This window comes from Sceloporus undulatus, chromosome 4 (genome assembly GCF_019175285.1).
Source record: "Sceloporus undulatus isolate JIND9_A2432 ecotype Alabama chromosome 4, SceUnd_v1.1, whole genome shotgun sequence".
Taxonomy (NCBI): Eukaryota; Metazoa; Chordata; class Lepidosauria; order Squamata; family Phrynosomatidae; genus Sceloporus; species Sceloporus undulatus.
Genome location: NC_056525.1, coordinates 102658328 through 102680341, shown reverse-complemented (window position 1 = coordinate 102680341; position 22014 = coordinate 102658328). Strand labels below are relative to the sequence as shown.

At 39.0% G+C, this 22014-nt stretch overlaps 1 protein-coding gene across 1 annotated transcript; it reads right to left on the bottom strand.

Moving 5' to 3' along the window:
- Positions 1-843: 843 nt before the first annotated feature.
- Positions 844-20018, bottom strand: LOC121928115 (calcium-activated chloride channel regulator 1-like). Its single transcript, XM_042462409.1, has 14 exons — positions 19863-20018; positions 16235-16375; positions 15314-15464; positions 14548-14656; positions 13761-13929; positions 12309-12530; positions 10950-11174; positions 7419-7596; positions 6408-6514; positions 4293-4523; positions 3792-4062; positions 3135-3299; positions 2390-2629; positions 844-1514 (listed from the first exon to the last, which is right to left on the bottom strand). Exons 1-14 carry the CDS (start codon positions 20016-20018, stop codon positions 1111-1113), a joined length of 2769 nt encoding a protein of 922 aa, XP_042318343.1. The 3' UTR covers positions 844-1110.
- Positions 20019-22014: the final 1996 nt, after the last annotated feature.

The window sequence follows — 22014 nt, the reverse complement described above, 5'->3', positions numbered from 1 at the left end:
GGAATTCTTTCCCACTGTGCAGAATAAACATATTAATTCATACTTCAGGACCGCCCTGGATTGCTGCAATTAGCTGCCATGCCAGGGATGTATACCCCCAACATAACAATCTCCTTTGCAGTTACATAGTCTGGGAAAGACTGGTCAGCTCTTCATAGCAACAGCTTGATAGTGCTTTGGATAACAGAGATAGAGGATGCTGCCATAATTAAAATTAGCAGTTGTGTTTCTTACTTACTCTGCAGAAAAGCTAACATATTTCTAAGATCGACCAAATAAAATTACATTCTAAATAATTATACTAGAGTCTTTGAAAACCACAAGAGCCACATTATATATGGAGATAAATGATCTACTGATTCATGCACTCAAAGATTATGCAATATAATCTTAGGCTGTAAGACTTAGGCTGTATCAGCACTGCAGAAATAATCTGGTTTGACACCACTTTAACTGCCCTGGCTCAGTGCTATGAAATCTTGGAAACGGTAGTTTGTTGTGGCACCAGAGTTCTCTGACAGAGAACGATAAATTCTCACAAAAGTAAAAATCTCAGAATTCCAGACTGAACTTGTATCAAACTGGATTATTTCTGCAGTGCAGATACAGCTTAATTTATGACTTTATCACACCTCCTCCGATGCCCAATTTACCTGTTCTGAATTGGGTTCAAATTCGGAAGTTGTGCTGCTTTTATCACATGGACGTTTTCTGCAAAATGGCTTCCTGTTGCCTCCACTGTTGAATTCATGCTTCGTAAGTCATTTCGGTGGTCATTTTTTCCAATTCCAAAGCTTCCGATTTGGAAAAAATGGCTGCTGAAGCGACTTACAGGGTCCAAATTTAACACTGGAAGCAACAGGAAACCATTTTGAGAAAAATATCCATGTGATAAAATCAATGTAACGTCTGAATTTGAGCCCAATTCAGAAGAGGTACTGTATGTCAGGCACTGGAGTTGGTGCGATAAAGTCCTTAGTTGAAGTTGGATCCTGCTGAAATCAATAAGACAAGTTAGTCATGACCAACATTGAAGTTAGTCTAAATCAAACCCACTTTCTCCACTGTATACTTTAAGATTCTTATTTCTTAAACATTAATATATTAATGCTACAGTCCAGTTTCAGGACTTCTAGAATTTCCCTTTTTTTGTTTTTTTAAAACACAAACTGTTGCACCTACAATAAAACAGATAATAGTCAAAGAACATATTGCTATCATGATAATGGTAAAAATATTGTATGCATGAGAGGGAGTTTCAAGCAACTGAGAAAGAGTCACAGCTGCTATGTTAGATGTTTCTCCGACATTGTTGCTGTCATCAATGGCACGAATGGCAAAGTAGATGGAGGTTTCATTTTCTTTTGTGAAGTTTTCTGCCTTATACTGAAAAGATTGTTTGACTCCAGCAACTTCAGGTATCAGACCAGATGTGTTCAGGGAGGTGGCACTATGAAAAGTACTGTGTATGAGTTCCAAAGGATTGGCACTCATTTTTATTTCATAACTTTTAGCTGCAAAATAAAGAGCAGAGAACACATTAGCCTATAGATATTTTGTCATCTTTCAAAAGTAAGAGTGATAACAGGGCCAGCTCAAGATATCATTGCAACCAGTTGCACCTGTTTCTGAAGATGTCTGACCTGGCCACACTAATGTGTTGCATTCACTTTGAATTACTGTAAGGCACACTATGTATGGTTCCTCTGAAAAGTGGTCACAAAATACAGACAATTGATTAGAGTCAGTATTAGAGAGCACATTATTCCCTGGTTATATCAATTCCCAGTCTTTTCCTAGGCACAGTTTATGGTGCTAATGAAATATGTCCAACACTCCCAGAAGATGTACAACTCAAGAAAAGACAAGCAATAACAGGTCACCTTGAGGGATGAAACGCTCTTTCCATAGAATATTGAAGGGTAACGGGTTGGTCATAATACGTTTCTGTTATTAATGGAGTTTAAATTTTATTACCTGTCTTTTTTCCCTAATCCTCACATAGCCAAGTAGAGGAGTGGCCTCTGCCTGCATTGAAACCCCTCAATGCCATCTTAACTGACAACAGGGTAACATCTGAGACAAAATATAGGCCTGTGATTCTGTCACCTTTCTTCTCCTGCATGATATTTAGAATCTTTGCCTGATGAAGAAACCAGTGATGCTTCAAAAGCTTGCATGTTGTATTTTATCATCTGAAGTTGTCCCAATAAAGGTAACACTGCTTTTTGGATTTTGTATCTTTTCATAGCAGTAATGAAATACAATTATAGACTCTTAAAAGGAGAGAATGATACCGTATTCTTCCCACCCTCCTTCTTTATGCAGAAAAGACAATATATATCTGTCCTTATACAAGAACCTTTCTTCAAAGCAGAATTTCACTCACCTTTTCCTACATCATAATCATTCCCAGGAGCTGTCCATGACAAAAAGAAATCATCCTTTCCGTTGAATATGACCTCAAGGTCAGTGATTTTACAGGGAGGAAAAACATCTGGGGCATTGCCAGCTGGAACGCCTGTTATTTGAAAAGAACCTCCTGATGCAACCCTGCTGAAAATTTCCACATGTTCTTGGATTTCATCCTCACTAGGTTCAGGCTTTGGTGGATACATTATTATTTCACCTAGGAGAGAAGGTTGTTTGAAAGTCATATTAGAGTATGTGACCAAAAATGTCCAAATTTTCTCATTATTTTCCAGCCCATATATGCATCGTCTTTGATTGCTTCTGCTTCTCAGATGTCCTCTTTTGCCGAACTTGGCATTTTTCTCACTCTAATATATCCATTCTTAATAACAATTTTGCAAATATGCTCATCAAGTTTCCTGCTTCTAAAATTGCTTATGGCAGTATTCTTTTAGTTGGACCTTCCTTCAGCCTTCAGAAGAAGGTCTAGGTCCCATTAGATCTTGTCCTCATGACTGCGATAATTAGAGATGATACAAACTGGAGCCAAATAATATTTGGACTGTCACTGGCTGGGGAGTCATACATACCCATGCTATTATCTGAAAATGTTTTCCTGAAGATCTGTACGTCACAATTTGGCAATTAATAGGCCTATTCTTTACTCTTTATTTTTTTTGCATTTAAAAAAAAAACCATAATTTTATTTCATAAATCCTTACCATCATCTACATAACCTGGTATATAGAGAACATGACTATTTCTGCGGGTCCGCCGGACAGTCTTGTCTTTCCCTTGAACACTCACTTTGATGTTGTATCTTCCATTTTCTCTGAAGGCTGTGAAATACCTTGAATAGATTCCATCATGCTTGAAAATATCAGCACCTGAGTTAATATACATACATATTGGAAATTAACATCTGCATCATATGTCTTACTGTTAGAACATACACTAGAGACATTTACATCAATATCTGACGCTGTTTTCGTGGATACATATGAATACCAGATTCTCATTGTGGTCAAGTAGATTCATCAGCAGACTAATGTATATAACTGTGATAGTGTTAATTTTCACAGAATTAATCAGGTCTGTAAGATGTGTGACTTGCCGAACAAAATGAAGACCACTAGCATGTTGTATGACTTGCTTGCCATGTGCTTGATAAGCCTCAAGCTTCTACTGTCTCCAAATTATAAAGCCCAACAACTATTCGTGTCTAGGGTTCAGCATTCAGCATGGTGGCTCATACCCTCCAACTTCTCACCCTTCTCACCCCATGCTAGCTACTTGTGAAAGAAATCTTGTAAAGGATAAATTGTAAACAAAAGACAGGCGAATTCTAAATACCACCAAATACTTTAAAATAAATGTACCAGAGCCGTTGTCAAGAAGCTCCAGCTCCACAGGTATTCCAGATGCTGACTCAACTCTGGCAATGACTTTTGCACCAATAATAGGTGAAAATCCTTGGGTGACTTCTGCATAAACAATGACTGGATTAGGATAGTTGTTGGCATCTCTGTTCATATAGGACTTCACAGTTACTGGAGGCACAGTGGCAGATGCTGCTCGGGTGGTGACCGTTATTGAAATGACTTCATCTGCTGAATCAGTATTCTGGATTGAATAAATCCAATCTCCTGCCTTCAAATATAAAATGGTAGATTTAGTGTTTGTAAAGAGAAATTATTCTCTTCTCCTTTTAGGTGCAGAAAGACCAAGCACCAATATTCCTCCCCTCCCTTCAGGCATAGCTGCATTTTCTTTTTCTCCACAAGACAGCCAGTTGCCTGTTTTTTTAAAAAAGAATCAGGCACATTCTTATTGGCTGCAGGGTTAAATATATAGGATTGTAGAGAAAGCTCAGTTTTTACCTCTGCGGTTCCAGGAATCTTGAGTCGAGCTGTTCGAAGGTTGGTGTTATCAACTGCAAAATCCGTTTTAGTGTAATTTTTGCCTTTCGGATCTGTCAGATAAATTCTTGGTGGAGATATGCTCCCAGTCCATGTAACAACAAAGAAAGTGTCATTTCCCACAGTCCTATCAACGGAAACAGTGCCATACATCCAATGTTTTGGACTGATGTTTTGTCCTTTACTTTCAAGCTGTTAGGAAAAAAGTAAAAAGCATTTGATGAAGCATATCAGTGAACATAATATATTAAACAGTTTATTTCATGTTTTGAAGAGAATGGAAACAGCAGTATATTGTCTTCGAACTATTTTGGTACTGTATGAGGGCAGTGGAGTCACTATGGTTGGTATCACCCAGTGTGATAACTCATGCTGTCACTGACCATTGACCTCCTCCCATTCCACACCATACAGAATCTTTACTCATGGTTTTTGTACTAATGTTACTCATTAATTGAAATTCCTGCATATCACTGAATGCCACTGTAATAGTTGTGACATAAACAACTAGCAAAATTAAAATTAGACCTTTAAATGACAATATCATATGCACGGACCCTATGCATTTATATATACATAGTTTTGTGTAGTTGAATGTTATTTTTATTTTAAAATTGAATTTAAAAAAAACCTGGGATCTCTCCTTTCTCCTTCCATTGAGCCTCATGCCACTCATACCATCTCTTCAGCCTTTTAAGGGACACAGGCAGATGACACAGCATATTTCTGCCGAAAAACAAATGTTTCAGAAGCAGTGGTGCCACCCACTGGTGTCACGTGGTTCAGTCAGCACACACACACACAACTCCCTTGTGATGCCACTGTATGGGCTCTACCTTTTCCCTTTCTCAAGTAAATGTTGGCAGGGTGAACCACCCAGGTTATTATTTTCTCAGTCCAAATAACAAATCGTGCCCCAGGTGTCTCAGAGGGATACAATTTACCATTTAAATGCAATTTCAGCCCCTGTTTTAGATCAGAAAATAGAATTTTCTTTAAAGATACATGAGCAGCACTTCACCCATTCCTGCTTTAAAAGGTACCCTCATTGTAGTGTACGAAGGGTACTGTAGTGTACTGAGGGACAAAAACATACCAGATGTTCAGACAGAATGCTGATATGGCCATGAGAAGGTTTGTCTTGTATCTTTATGATCTTGGACTTAGTTGCCCTGTTGCAGTTACATCAGTACCCTAAAATATTTCAAAACTGAACTTACTTGATCTATTGAACAGTTACATACTCCAGATTTGAAGAATGCAGCACCATAGCATATTTCAATGATGCTTTCAGGTTATACATTAAGATGTTTGTTTAGCATGGTGCATGATAATGATATGAAAAAGTGGAACAATCTCTGACCAAATGCAATCAGTGATTAGAGGCTGAAACTGGGAGGCCCAACTATTATTCTACAAACAAAGAAAAGCAAGTGTGCAGTCAGAAATTTAAAGTTATACTGGATCAGCTTTACAGGACTACTGAACAAGACAGCTTTGATCGTTGATCAGGTCGTCTGTCTCTTAATTTTGGCAAATGCCAACCATTGAGGTCCAGACAAGACTGGGATCATGGCACTGAAGAAGTTTGTATTAATCTTTTTCCACTGTGCCATTTTCCTGATACATACCTTTCCTGAATTTGCTTTTTGCTAGGGAAAACAGAAAAGTGTATAGTCCAGTTATACATAAAACTGAACTTGGGCCTGCAAATTCTGCAATTTTTGCAATGTTATTTCAGCTCTACCTAAACAATATACCTTTGTTCTTCCTCTCTCTCCTCCTGTGAATTTCTTATGACTTTATCCTTGTTACACCAGCAGCAAAACATAGATTGTAGAACTGATTTCCCTGTGTATGCTTTTAAAATTTTGTTAAGAGCCTTTCCATATTAGGCAAAGTGTTGCTTAATGTCAGACATTCCCAAAGTTAGCATTTCAGACTATGGATCCCTGAATCTCCCCTCAGGCTGGCTGAAAAATTCTAGTTGTCATTCAGAAAATTAACTTTTCCAAGCTGGGCATTAAGTTACAACCATCACCAACATCACCAACCCCAAATCTTTGCACACCAGACCTGAAGAGATTGTAGACTGATGCTTCCACTTCCTGATGAAATCCCACTGAAAGCATCTATAAGGCTGTTGGAATCCACACTGTCAGTGGCAGAAAATTTCAAACCTCCTGAAACATGATTGACAGAAGAATTAGAATAATCTTCCAGTTGGAAGCAAATCTGACATATATTTCTAGTATGCCTTGTTGTAAGACAAAGAAGGGGAAAGTATAGCCCTGAGTTTCCCAAATGTCCCCTCAGTTTTTTACCTCAAAAATGTTTTGACTCAAAACAAGCTTAAGGGTTATAAAGGTGGGGTTTTCTCGATTTTGGACCCTCCCACATGCTTCTAAGCAGCGTAGGGCTTTATTTCACAATAAAGTGTTGTTGTTGTTGTTTAAAAAAACCTGAGGGTTGGGAGGATGGCAGGGGTGTGCAGAGCAGGGATGTTGATGGTATTGAACACTGCTGAGGGGTTCAAAATAACCAACAGGGACACACTTCCCCTGGCAATGTTCAGGTGAATATCACCCACTAAGATGACCATAGAGGCATACAGAAAAATGATGATTTCATCCTAGTCTATAATTGTTAAAGTCTAAGGGGTCCAGGGAAGGCTTTTTAAGAAGTGATCACTCTTCTTAAAGGAAAGAGAAGTACCATTGTTTGTTACAAGGGTATGTTTTATACAAAGCATAAATCTCATTGAAAAGAAGAAAATCAACTGCTGGTCCAAAATTCATTTTCAAATAAAACACCTCTTGAAAGTTTACAAGCAGTGTATGTGGTCAATGACATTTCATTTTGCTGGTGTTGGTGTTTTTTGTCCCCAGCATCTATATGAGACAGACTATCCAGTTAATTATCATGGTTGCTAGGACTGATTTTATGGATTGAACAACTAGCAGGGAAATTGTGTAGATAGAAATAGCTTAGCAAAGCTGGGACCTGCAGCAACATCTTATTGGGAGTGACTGGCTGCAAGTATGTCGTGCAGATGAGTAAAACTGCTTATTCTACTTATTGCCTTACCTGTCATGTCTGACAACATTTCTAGTTCTTTTGCAGCACTTGGCCCCAAAGCAATTGTGTGGATTACAGATCCACTGCTTCGAACTTTAGCAAAACAAGAGCTTACTCCTGAATCTTCTCCATCTGTTAAGAGCACAATTTCACAGCCTTCTGTACTTGCATATTTTTTTAAGAATACCTAGATTAAAAAGAATATTTACAATTTTAGCAACAATGTTAAATAAAATATGTAGGTACAACAGCGAGAAGCTTGTACAGTCAACCTCCTTTCTTGAGGTCCGCAGTTTTGAATAGTCATGGAGGGATGACCTCTGTTATTATCAATCGGGTGCACCCCGTGCGCACGTGCCCCTTTCAAGCCCATGGGGCTTGAATATTGGTGAGTCTCCATTTTCGCAGGGGGTATGGGATGGATCCCCTGCAAAAACAGAGGGCCGATAGTAATGTGCAGAGCTGTACAAGAGTGGCATGTTTTGTTGTGGCAGGAAATATCTGTGAAATAATTTCCAACATGTTACAGAAGCCAAGTTAGGTGAGATGGATGCAATATCCAACTGAAGCAGCATATATTGTCACTAGTGTTTATAGCAATTTATTAAGGAACTAACAATATGTACTGCTTCTCATGTTTGGAGTTAGAGAATCAAAGGCTGGATGATACCTAAGACACCAAGATTAGCATAGATAAGTTTAGTTTTTCTTTGTCTTTAATACTCTTTCACTGACCCATTACACAAGAGTGTCAGAAGCAACACATTTAAACCTAAAACATCTTTCTATTACTATATATTTTTCTCTTTCATTGGCTTCACCCTTTTGGCTACTGACTTAACAGAAATAGAAAGAGGTTTTCACAATGATAATAAGGGACAATCAAAATTCATGACATACAGTGAACCCTTGGTATCCACTGGGGTTAGGTTCCAGGACCCTGCATGGATACCAAAATCAAATGGCAAAATTCAAAGTTTGCTATTTGGAATTTATACTTTTTGGGGGGGGAAATTTCAGTCCATGGATGCTTGAATCTCTGGATAAAGAATCCGTGGATGCAGAAGACTAACTGTATAGTGTTGACAACCAGGAAGTAACTTCTAAAACAAGTTTGTGTTCTACCTAAATACCAAATGAAAGAAATGATTTCAGTTAATTTAGCTATGTGTTTCTCTATAAAATTAACATACTGTCCAGCTTCATTAATTACACGGTGCACACATTTCTGTGCCAGTGTAGTGTAATGGTTTGAATATTGTATTAGGACTCTGGGAGATTAGGATATGAATCCCTGCTTGGCCATGGACACCCAAAAGATGATCTTCGGCAAGTCACACACTCTCAGCCACAAAGGACGGCAACATCAACCTCCCCTCTGAACAAATCTTGGCAAGAGAACCCCATGATAGTGTTGCTGGTTGGAAACAACTTGAAGGCACATAAAAACAACAATGCATTTCTGTCTTTATGAAGGATCTATATGCCAAACTATGGCCTGTTACAGACTGCCAAAATAAAGCTGCTTCGGGTCTCTTTGGAGGTATGCTATTTAAATGATGCATGGGTCCTAAGAGTCCGGAGGTCGCGCCAAAGCCAGACACCATTCCTAAGCACTGGAGGGCAGCTTTGGTGCAGCTTCCGGATTCTTAGGATGCATGCATCATTTAAATAGCATACCTCCAAAGAGACTCGAAGCAGCTTTATTTTGGCAGTCTGTAACAGGCCTATAGGACTATTAATATGTTTTTACATCTTGCTCCCTCTGTATAAAAGGAAAAGCTTTCCAGTTCTCAAATAGGGGACGTCCCTTATGATAAGGGTCACCTGCCAGTCCTATCAGTGTCAAGCTTTGCAGGTCTGGAATAAGGGACATCTTAAAATTAGGAACCCTTGGAAACTGTTTGGGTGTCATATTCCTTTCAATGAATGCTCCCTACAAACCAATGAAGGTATGTAGTTATGGAGAGCTAGTGTGGTGTATTGGTTTGAACCTTGGACTACGACGCTGGAGATCAGTATTTGATTCCCCTCTTGAGTGTAACAACCCCCTGGGTGACCTTGGGCAAATCATACTCTCTCAGCCTCAGGTGATGACAATGGCAAACCCCTTGTGAAGAATCTTTCCAAGAAAACTCCATAAAAGGTTCACTTTAGGGTCACCATAAGTCAAAAATGACTTGGAGGCACACAACAACAAAAACAGGTATGAAGGAAGTGCTAGGCAGATTTGGCTTCAAGGCTTAGGGGACTGGAGGGGAACAGAATGCATCAGACAGGGTTTCAGATAGCTAGGGACTGGGTTTGAGACAAGGTTTGAACCAGGCACCAACACAGCATTGAGCTAACTGAGAAGCTTATCGCACCCATTTTCCCCCATTATGGGCAGGGGAAGGAGCCACTCAGGGCCACGCGAGTCTGAGGAAAAATGCATTTTACCGCACCTCAAAGTGTCCTCAAAATGACCCCATTCCATCGCCCGCCGCCAAGCTGTTCCCATTCAGGACCGAGGTGTGTCCTTTGCTTCAGTCAGAAGTCTTCTGACCAAAGCAAAGGATGCACTTCAGTCCTGAATGGGAACGGCTTGGCACTGGGCGACGGAATGGGGCCATTTTGAGGACATTTGAGGTGTGGTAAAATGCATTTTTCTTCAGACTCGCGTGGCCCTGAGCGGTCCCTTTCTGTGCCCATAAAGAGGGAAAATGAGTGTGATAAGCTTCCAGAGTTCTCTGACAAAGAAGGCAAAGGGCCCGAACAGACAGGCCAAAATAAAGCTGCTTCGGGTCACTTTGGAGGTATGCTGTTTAAATGCTACTTGCTTCCTAAGAGGCCGGAAGCCACGCCAAAGCCACGCTCCAGTCCTAAGGACTACAGCGCAGCTTTGGCGCAGCTTCTTGCCTCGTAAGATGTGTGTGTCATTTAAACAGCATACCTCCAAAGTGACCTGAAGCAGCTTTATTTTGGCCTGTCTGTTCGGGCCCTAAATGTCTTTTTAAAACTACAGATTTCAGAATTCCTTAGCATTGAGACATGCCAGTTAAAGCGGTGTCAAATTGCATTAATTCTGCAGTGCAGATGTAGCCAGAGTTTTCAGTTTGAAAAAAAAAGAAAGAGAACTGCATATGATACCAGGATCCTAATGAACAGAATATAGTGGTTTATTATATTCTTACACAGTGTTTAATAAATCTGTTTGTTGCTTTTTTTAAAAAAATCTGTCTCTGGCCATCTATTAAGCCTGAATAGGTATCAAGCCACTCATGCCAATATGAACCGGACACAGCAGCACAGCTACAGGTCCATATTTAAGGTGTCACCCAGAGGTCCAAGTACTCAACCCAGGAAGAGACTTTAATAGGGGAACAAGGGCAGGGCGAGAGGCAAGATCCCAAGGGTTGGAACTGCAGGGCCAGCCTGGATAAAGGAATTTGTTACAGCAGGTATGTTTATAAACCAGTTTTCCAAATGCTCAACAAAACTGAAGAAATAAACTAAGCAGAAATATGAGAAATCAAAATAATTGGGGTTTTTTCCTCCCACCTGAAATCCTCTTTCCACTCCAGCACATATGTTAGTTCCTCCATTTGCTGCAACGGGGAGATAGGTACTAAGAGTTTTGCGCACACTGTCACTGACAATCTGTTTTAAACTAGTCTTAATGGTTGCTGCATTATTGAATGTGACAATTCCAACCCAGGAACCATTTTCAATGATCTGTATGAGGAATGTTTCTGCAGCTTGTTTCAGCCGAACAATACGATTATGCTGCATTTGAAGACAGGGGTGGGGGAGAGAAGCAGAATTGTTAATGCATTACAGGAAAGACAAAACTGATTTTAATTTCGGGGGGGGGGTGGGTGATATTTTTCTATTAATAAAGTATAAATGCATCCATAAAATATATGTCTGTCCTGAATAATTTTGTCTGTCTTATGGGAAGTACACAACAACACAGTTCCTTGGAACTGAGTTTATTCCATAGATAGTGGACCTGAGTAATATTAATTCTGTAATACAGTCTTCCCTTCCCTTACGTGGGGGATTCATTCTGCATCCCCCCATGTAAGGGAGAAATCACGTATGCTCGTGTCCCATTGAAAATAATGGTGCACGTGCATGCAGCACCATGCGCCACGCATGCCACAGGCATGCTTGCCATTCATTACATTGTGCCACAGCTTCAGCATATGCTGAAAGCCATGGAAGGGAAGCCCATGTATGGCATGGGCTCACTGTATATGTTTCTTTTGCTTTGTAAATGGCTATATATTATCTTCAAGAAAAAATACCTAGTCTGGTGCACGTAAGATATATTTAGCTATATCCCCTATTATTCTTGACCATTTGACATGTTGGCTAGGCATGGTGGGACTTGTCATCCAAAAATATCAAGAAAATACATGTTGGGAAAGGCATGCCTAGAATTATTTAGTTAGTTAGTTTTAAAAATGTTTTGCCTTTCAGTTGGATGATTCCCATGTATATTAGGGAATACGTTTTGTAAGTTATTTATATTACAGGGTCATCAAAATACCTCCAATTCTTAACCGTTTTTCAACTTTTCCTGACCCTTTCTGCTTATTATGGAATTTTACTTAACATTGCATGTGGCTCTGATGGTGGTGCATTGCAAAAGTGGAGAATAGCCATGTTGCTGTGTTGTTGAAGAGTGTGAAAAGGCGTTGGAGGGTGGACCATGGATGAATTTTCCACCTTTAGACAAAAGGAATTAATGATATGATAGGCCACTGCTGGGTAATGCTGAACACCTTCCAGCAGTTACATTAACTATGGCTTTTCTTTGGAAGGCTAGATCTAATCATAATAATCTAGGTCTTATTAATGTCTTTGGTTGAACTAATATAACACACTTTATGCAAAAGTGGAAGAAAGACTTACCCCAGCCATACTTCCAGAAACATCTAATACTAGACACACAACTCTTTCCTGCATTTGCAACAAGGAGATAATGGGGTCAGGGGAAGGAGCACTTCTTGAAGAAGAACTGGCAAAGTCAGCAGAGTCCATAATTACTTCCCATGTGCTTTTAAAGTTGCACATTTTGTTCTGCATGTTTGGTGCTTTAACATTATGGTTACTCTTGTCACAGAACTGAGTAACCTAGATAAAAGATAAGAAGAACAGGTCAGGACTGCACCTTCCCTGGCAATCCCTACAGCCATCCCTACTTTATAAAACAGAGCTGGTCAACATTTGACTCCTTGGGGCCTGAGTGTAACTGCCTGATCCCCTCTACCCCTTGTATCCCCCAAGCACATCCATTTCTTCCCCAGCCCCAAAATGTTGATCAAGTCTTGTAGGTAACTGATGGGCCATCATTCTGACCTGTTTTGGCCCATGGGCCTCTATTTGCAAAACTGTAAGTGATGACATTTGAGGGATAGGTGTAGGTCTCCAAGGTCCCAAGCCTCTACAAACTTATCTACCTTTTGGAATTTGGTGCAAATAGGGAATGTTTTGCTACATGAAAAAAAGATCAGAGAAACTCTGTCAGATTTTATTCTTGTGATACTTCATCTTCAGACTTTTAAAAATGGTGCGTGCCATCTGTCAAATATAATAGCAAATGTCTTTCAAGTGTTTGTCCTAAATTATCTACTGATCTGAAAGCCCATGAAGAACAGTTTCCCATTTTGTGATCCAGTTTTCATCAAATACAGTGTGTAACCAAAATAGCAATATGCATTCCAATGAAGTCTGATCATGCTGACAGATGGAGGAGGACAAAACAGAAGTAGGAAGAGAAAATGGAATAGAGTATCTGAAACTTTAAACAGGAGCATTTAATAATGAAACACATAATTTTTTTAGAAATTTTGTGCATGAAATAAATTTTGTGTACACTGAATCATCAGAAAGCAAAGATGTCACTATCTCAGTGACCCATGTGAACAATTTTGGTTATGGGATATTTAACCTGTATCAGCTTTCAAAGAATAGAAATGATGTTCAAAGTAAACTAGGATGAAAATTAAGTAGTGGGAAGAAAAGAGAAGATGAAAGTCTGGAAAAGAAGGAAACATAAGAGAAATGAGAGATAATAAACATAAACTAATACTGAAGACATCTTGGTAACTGTAATTTTGTGAGACATTTAGCCTTCTCTATGAGAAAGCTCTGGTGCCACAACAAACTACAAACCCCAGAATTCCATAGCATTGAGACATGGCAGTTAAAGTAGTATCAGACTGGATTATTCCTGCAGTGTGTATGCAGACATTGTGTTAGCTGCAGGACACTGCTTCATTCTTCTAAAATTTGGCAAAACCTAAACTGATAATATTTTTATAAATCATATAGCCTCTTCTTTGACTTTTTAGCAATACTTACTGAAGAGAGATCTTGGTTGTACATTATGGATGCTGGAGCAGTTTGCTTTTTGTCTGGAATAAACATACATTCAGACTTATAGAGATGAGTGTCTTGTTGTACTTCACATTTTTTGATATCTCCTGTCTTAGTTCGGAATAAATATTGACCAGTGATATCAGATGAGCATCTGAACAGTGTTAGAAATAAATAGTTGGCTAGTCAAAAAAAGATAACACTCTGTCATACCACTTCTATTAAAATGGGAACCATTTTCAATTGGCAGGTTAGATAATCCTTGCTAGACAAACCCTTTACTCCCAAAACACTAAAAATGCTAGATGACAGAACTCTTGGCAGGTGGGATTATTCAGTTGTGAAGATTTTATGCAGAAGTTGTGGATAATCTCTGGCAAAAAGTAGTGATAGAGATGCCTGTTTTAGTATAAATCAAATTGTAGAAGACAATGATATCCTAATGCATTTATCAGAGCTGTGATCAGAGATCCTTGAGGCAGAAATGACTCTTTGTGATACTACTTTTATCTTTACTGGTTGCAAACTTTTGACTGAAAAAGAATTAAAATGAGACTTCATGTTTATGTTACACTGAATATCCAGTGGCTGTGGACTGACTTGTGATTAGACTCAATAATTTGATTATTTTAAGGGGGGGAAATAACCAGACATCTCTATATAATGGTAAATCTTCTGAAAAATCACTCACCCCACGTCTAAATCAACAAGCCCAAGTCAAGCATATCTTTTAAAACACTCATCTTGGTTGAAGACACTAATTCATTCATACCTTGTTGCTTCAGCCTTGTATTTTCCAGTGGTATAGAAAGGTGCATCATTGTTATATTCATCAAAAACACCCCATCTGAGATGAGCCCATTCGTGGACAAATACTCTGCCTGTAGAAAGCACAGAAATAATCCTAGCTGTGACACATGAGATTTACAATACATTTTTTTATTAAAATAGTTATTATTTATTATTCATTTAATTTTATTTTATTAAGTTTTTAAGTTATTGAGAGCCAGCACAGAGTAATGGTTTGAGCATTGGATTATAATTCTGGAGACCAGGGTTCAGCCACGAACCCCTGCTTGGTGACCCTGGGCAAGTCACACTCTCTCAGACTCAGAAAAAGGCAAAGGCAAAATCTCTCTGAACAAATCTTGCTCTTTCCCCAATATATGATAGATTTACCTTAGAGTCTCTATAAGTCTGAAATGACTTGAAGGCACACAATAACAACAATTAAGTTATTACGAGATTTCTCTCAAGGGAGACTAAGGTTAACATTAGAAATAACAAACATAGAATAAAAGGATTGCCCAATGTTTTGGGATGGTGATTCCTAGACCTCTGTTCTGAAAAGCTAAATGAATGTTAAATTAGCTTTCCTTGTCTTTAGACGTATTAAATGTTTTAATATGAAGGAATGCTACAGAAATGACAATACAGTACACTGATTGGAAAAATATACTTTAACCCCATGCATGGCAAGCTTAACTCTTTTAACACTGTAATAAAATAGATATTTGATTTGAATTATGAAGTACTACCTCTGGATCCATAAACATGGAGCAAACTGGTATTTGTCAGGAAGTTAGGGGTGAAGTGGATGTACCGTCCCGGTTCTCCACACCTTCCATATTGCAAGGCGTAGGGTTCATCACCATATTTCAGGAAAGGATTGGCCACAATGACATCAGCCTAAAATAAAATTGAAACTGGTTGAAAGATTACCTAAGAAAAATGACAAATAACATTTCATGTTGATGTTATATGGCAATTTAACTACAACAAAAACCTAGAATTTTGTTCTGTGCAGGAATGCACAGGTATTTATCTTGCAATATGCATATTATTAGAAAGTTTTACCTCATGGAGAAATATCCTAAAGAAGCTGGAATCCAATCCTTCATTTTGGCAAATGTGTAATCCATATGACTTGTACCATAATATTATACAGATTAATTTAGATATGCACCAAATTGTGTTCAGCTGAGTATATGGAAAATGGCAGCTTACCTGTCAGTGAATGTGTGAATATGTATGTATAGTCACAGTGACAAAACAAAAAAGGATCAGGCAAAGGATGCAAGTAGCTGAGTATCTGGTTTCAGACAGTGGCTACCAAGATATTTTCAGGAAACCTCCAAAAAGTACGTAAACACAACAACTATTTCCAACTGCTCCCCGCCCCCCCCCCCCCAACTGGTATTCATAAGTATATCACCTCTGTATGTATCTGGAAGTTGCATGTTGTTCTTACTAAATGAATTGGTCTTAGGAACTTTCCTATAACATCAATAAGAACATTAAACTGTGTATGGCCCAAATTTGTGCATGTTTATCGGAAGACAGCCCCATTGTACTTAGAAGAAATTACTTTCATTGTGTATACAGAGGGATTGTATCTCCATGGTTTTTTTCAAAACTGAAGAAACACATTTACATTTTAAAATATATTCTACACTCACATTGTCATAGGATTCTCTTGTTACTCTTTTATATTCTGGTTTTTGTGTCCAACTCAAAGGAATTACAATTTTTACAGTCTTGAAATGAAACCTTTGCTTTGTAGCACTGAAGAGATAAGGTGAAGCCTCTTTAACCATATCCTAACAGGAAAAGAAAAGAAAAAAACATTTTATATGTTTTAAAGAAGTGTTCATTTAGTCTCAGATTTGCATATCATGCTTAGAGAACTTGCAATTTTGTTTATCTGTAAAGTACAGGAATGAAAGCAATATATAAAAATATCTAGCACTGACAATCATACTGTTAACTTAGGAGATCATTGCATTAACAAATAATGCAACTGATCCCCGATGGGATACAGTCATGTTTCAGGTTGTTAGCAGTTATTATTATTATTATTATTATTATTATTATTATTATTATTATTATTATTATTTATATAGCGCTGTAGATTTGCACAGTACTGTACATACAAACAATAAAATAGATACGAGTAAACCAGCCCAAGGCGTACAATCTAAGAAATAGTAGCATAATACATATAAATAATACATAACAATACAGGAAAGGGTTCAGTAAAACAGGCAATCTCTTATTAGATCTAAATCACGGCCGCTGCTGCTGGGTGACTGCAACCCAGCTGCATCCTGAGTCCCAGCTGTATTTTGGAGGTCACTTTTACAAAATGGCAAGCTCCTGTTTTGGAAAAGCGGCCTCCAAAGCGTGGCTGGGACTTAGAATGCAGCCAACTTGCAGTCACCCAGTGGCAGTGCCAGTGACTTAGGTCTGATAACACCCAGTAGCAAACCGAAATGCAAGTGTATCCCATCAGGGATCAGTCGCATTATTTGTTAATGTGATAATGTCCTTATACAAGTCTATACTGTGCAACTTGAGTGCTAGCATGCACAACTACCTCTGTCTCCTGAAAAAGGAACTTTGACATTATGTACAAAGTTAACGGTTGGGCACATGCACACATGTCAGTCTAAATCCTATTATTTATTCCAACTAGAATAAATGCACCAAGTTATGCTATTTTGAATTAATAAATTTTTCATCAGTGTTGACTCACTGTTAGCCAACTGATTCAAGGGATCTAGTCCAGCTGAGATAAGCAGGAGCATTTAGGACATTATCTAGATTTTATAGGAACAGAAAAATTTGAAGTGAGATGCTTGAACATCTTTTCTTCAAAGTGGTGGTGGTGGTGGGGAAAGTAGATGGTATATCAAAGCAATTGTGTTACTCCAACACTAGATATGAAGCTAAAATTTAACATTCGGAAGTCTTTTCAAGGTCATTATTATTATTATTATTATTATTATTATTATTATTATTATTATTAACCTTTATTTTATCTTTCTCTGTTTGCCACAGGTTAGAGGTGGGGAAAGTCCCCCTTGGTTGTGACACCCTATTTGTCCAGAAAATCATGCCCAGCATGTACTCTGATGTTTTTCTAGCAGCTGGTTAAGACCTTTCTTCAACTTTGTTGATTTCACCAGTGCTTTTTGTTGCTAATTTTTATCTGCCATTTCTTAAATTCAATGGCATATAGCAGGGACAGTAATTGTGTTACTGTCCATATGTTATATAGCTCTAAGTCTGATCAGCCCTATCAAACAGAGCCAGTGGTAAGGAATGGTGGAAAGTCCAGCCCAACATCATTCTGCAGGGCTGCAAGATTCTCATCCTGGTCTAAATCCAATTGTTAGTGCCAAATACAGTAGGACCCTCTGTTCAATGGGAAGCTGGTAAATTATCACTTGTGTAAATTCATCACTTGTATTAGGTGTTCTGGTGGCACAGTGGTTAAATGCCAGTACTGCAGCCACAACATTGTACGTTCGATGCTAGCGGAGGACTCCAAGGTCCACTCACCTTCCATCCTTTTGTAGGTCAGTAAAATGATTACCCACCTTGTTGTAGGCAATTGACTTACACATTGTAAACTGCTTAAGGAGTGCAAGTTCTCTGATAAGTGGTAGAAATGTACTTGCTATTGCTATTGCTATTGCTGTACTGATTCAGCAGGTCTATTTACAATTGGAATTGGATTTTGCCTATTGTTGTTGGATAGATTTGTTGAACTTTAACCCAATTGAAATCAAATACAGCGCACCTGTGTTATAGGTGGGTGCCCCATAAATGGCTTCCAGCATATGCTGGAAGCCGCGCCGGAAAAACTCCTTTCGTGCCCCAGAAGGAGTAATGGGGTGCGCCGCATGCACGAGCTCCATTACTTCTAACAGGGCTTGAGCATACACATTTTCCCCCTTACCCGGGGGGAGGGGAGTCCAGAATGGATCCCCACGTAAGACAAGGGCGCGCTGTTCATGTTTAAAGGATAGTTCAAAATAAAATACATATAGTCTAGGAACTGATTATTACTTTAGACATTTGAAAGGGGCTGTGTTTTTGTATATTTCTCCTTCATGTATACCCCAAAATAGTCAACCACTTTCTGTTTGATTTGGTTAACCTGAAATGTATTGCCAACATAGCCCAATATGTTCTGATTAGTGGCGTGTGTGTGTGTGTGTGTGTGTGTGTGTGTGTATACAGACAATTGACAAATTTTATTTTAAGACACAGTTAAAACAAGAGAACAGGATGCTGATCTTCAGGAGTTTTGTTGTTTCTTTGATGTAAACACCACCCATCTCTATTTCCAGTGTTCAGCCTATGAGTGGCTTTGCTTATGTGGCCATAAACAGTAAGGCTGTAGCTGGGGGAAAGCCGTGGGGGTGGGTGGGGTGAGGGACCTAACCTCCAAATAAAAATTCTGCCTCCCCAATGAAATTTTCCTTCACTCTGAAACTTCTAGTATTGCAGTAAGCTAAAACATCAGTTGAGCATTTAGAAAAAAAAGTTTAGGCATCCAAAGAAAATGCAAACTGACCAAGGGAATGCAAAACAATGAATAGAAGAAGACTCAATGTGAACAATTTTCACTTGGTGAATGTGATTCATATGCAAGGCTAGAAAATTGGGGACTGAAGGAAAATTTCATTGGGGAGAGGGAAGAATTCTTATGGTAGGAGTAACATCCTCTTTTTGTCTCCCTCCCTCCCCTACACCCCTGCAGAAGAGGTTCAGTTTGACGTACTGGGCTCAAAAGCTCAAAAACAATTTCGTCAAAAACCTTAAGTACTTAAGTAACCTAAAAGCTACTGAGGACTAGTCATGCTCAGTGGCCATGGAACTCTACTGACTGGCTTTGCAGTAAAAAGTAGAAAATTGTGTGGTAAGTGGAATGGTTCTTAAACATTGGTTCTCCAGGTGTTTGGGCTTTAAGTCCCAGAAGCCACAGCCAACGATTGGGGAGTGGAAGTCCAAAACACCTCAAGATCCAGAGTCTGAGATCCACTGGAACAGAGTACAATATCTTGAAAAAGGTCCTGATGAATGGAATGGAAAAATGAACAGGATAATTCCATGTTGCAACAACTTGTTAAGGTCCATTTGTATTCTTGAATGAGTCTTTGGGATCAGGAGGGATTTCCATTAGCGGTGGCTGCACAGATCCCTATGGTGATAGAATGTCCCACCCTCTGGCAGCATATCATAATTTGGCAAGGTTAAATTGCTAAATTAACATACTTTAAAAAGTAAGATTCTTACCTTGATGTTGTCTATGATTTTGGTATCTTCAGATAATCCAGGGTTAATTGCAATAACAATGTCTTCAAACCCACCATTGTTGAGCTTTATAAGGGTCCCATTCACCCCATGCAAGAGCACGGACACCATTACAAGATGCCATGGATTCAGCAACATCTTTGCTTTTGCCATTTACCCCAGTTCGCTGACAGAAACAATGCAAGAGAAGAGTTATTTGTGCAAGTGTTTATATAAGTACAGAAACAGAAACCTCTGTTATGTTATGCTTGATTTGTCATAAAAATCTTTGGAGGTTTTTAAACAGAATCTGGGTGGCCGTCTGTTGGCAGTGCTTTGATCATGTATTGCTGCATGGCAAGGAGTTGGAGTGGATGGCCCTTGGGGTCTTTTCCAAATCTATGACTGTGAAATTCAGCTATTCCAAAACTGCAGTCTTTGATTATATGTTAGCCCTCTAGGTCAGGGGTAGGGCAGGAACCTTTGGCTCACCAGTTCTTTTGGTCATCTGCCATGATCTCTTATTATTGTCCCTGCTAGGTCAGTATGATGGGGATTGAAGTCCAAAATATTTGGAGGGAGGCCTAGGGTGAATCATAAATATGTTACCAGCATTTCTTAGGAAAGTGAATCTTAAAGTGAATCATAGCAGCACTTAGGAATTCCTAAAATGCTTTTGAGGAAAGCTTCCCTCAACAAAAACAAAAATGCACAGCAATCCAAGTGATGGGGCTGAGATTATCTAGTGGCTGTATTATATCTGATGGCATCTAAATAAAAGTGTGCCTGTTTGTTTTCATTTTTGTTAGCACACTGCATGATGGCTGGTTGGCTTTTCTCTGATTTTGACATGTATGTTTGGGATAGTCTACTTAAAATATAGGGTAGGTGCCCTACACAAAACTTACTCTGCAGTGGGCATGAGGGGCACCCAATTTATTTATTGTTTCATTGGATTTTCACCAGATTTGGAGGGGGTGTTTGAGGTAGTTTGAATTAACATATAGTTTATTTACTTGACATGAAATTCAATTTGGAGTGGGGGGAACCAGGAGGGCACCCCAAATATTTTTTTTCCATTCATACAGCATGTGTGATTGATGGTCTGTTCTGAAAGGGATGCTCTCTCAAATGCAACTGAAGCTAATGCATAATTTGATCACCCTTTGAGCACCTGAACAGAAAGCCACTTAAACCTCCATAGCAACTGAACTAGACAAAATGTGAAGTTATCTGTAATTATGATGAAACACTATTTTGCTTTTACTAATTAGCAGAATCATCGATCTCCTAGGAAGGAGAGAATGGTTAAGCTTTTCCTCCCAAGCCTTCCCTGCTTTTGCTACCAACTCTGTGAAGTGAAAAAAGACAGGCACATTGGCCAGAATCCTGTTCAGGATTTATGTTTGTGTAAAGACTAGTTGCAGTAAATCCTATTCTGTCCTCTCCAATCTTCACTTACTAGGAAGCAGTCACTCTCATCAATGGAAGTCTGCCCCCTGTTAATTGGGAAACAGCTGTCTGATAGTGTCATCCTTGCCTTTGAGCAATCTGATGCAAAGGACAGAAGCAGAAACCCTCTTGCATTTACTCCTTGTGCTGGGGATCCCTTACTCAAGGGAAGGTGCCACCATCAGCCAGCTGCTTCCTAACAGATAGGGGAACAGACTCCTGTTGGTCATAGTTTCTGCTTCCTGGTAAGTGGAGATAGGAGGACTTTTGTTCCTATGTAGCCCTGCAAACTAGGGGCGAAATAGGGATTGTGGATATGAAACAGTTATGAATTTGTAACTCAGTTTACACATTCGTAACTGCCTTTCTGTCCTATATACATATATCTCCCACCATATTCTGGATTACAAAAACAACTGCTGGAATATAGTAATTTTTGTGATTCCAACAGTTCTCAGATTGAAGCCAAACTTGGTAACTCTCACCTTATAGGAAATATACTCAGAGACAGGAGGAGTGAAGATCAGAGGAACGAAGATCAATAACCTAAGATATGCAGATGACACAAAAATTGTGATCCTCTTCATAAACTTCAAAGGGTTGTATCAAATGATACAGGTCTGTCAAGCTGCTGGTGTATTAGTCCTGAGTTGGCAAAGCACTACTTTCTGCTTAACCAAATGTTACTTCCTTTACAGTAGGG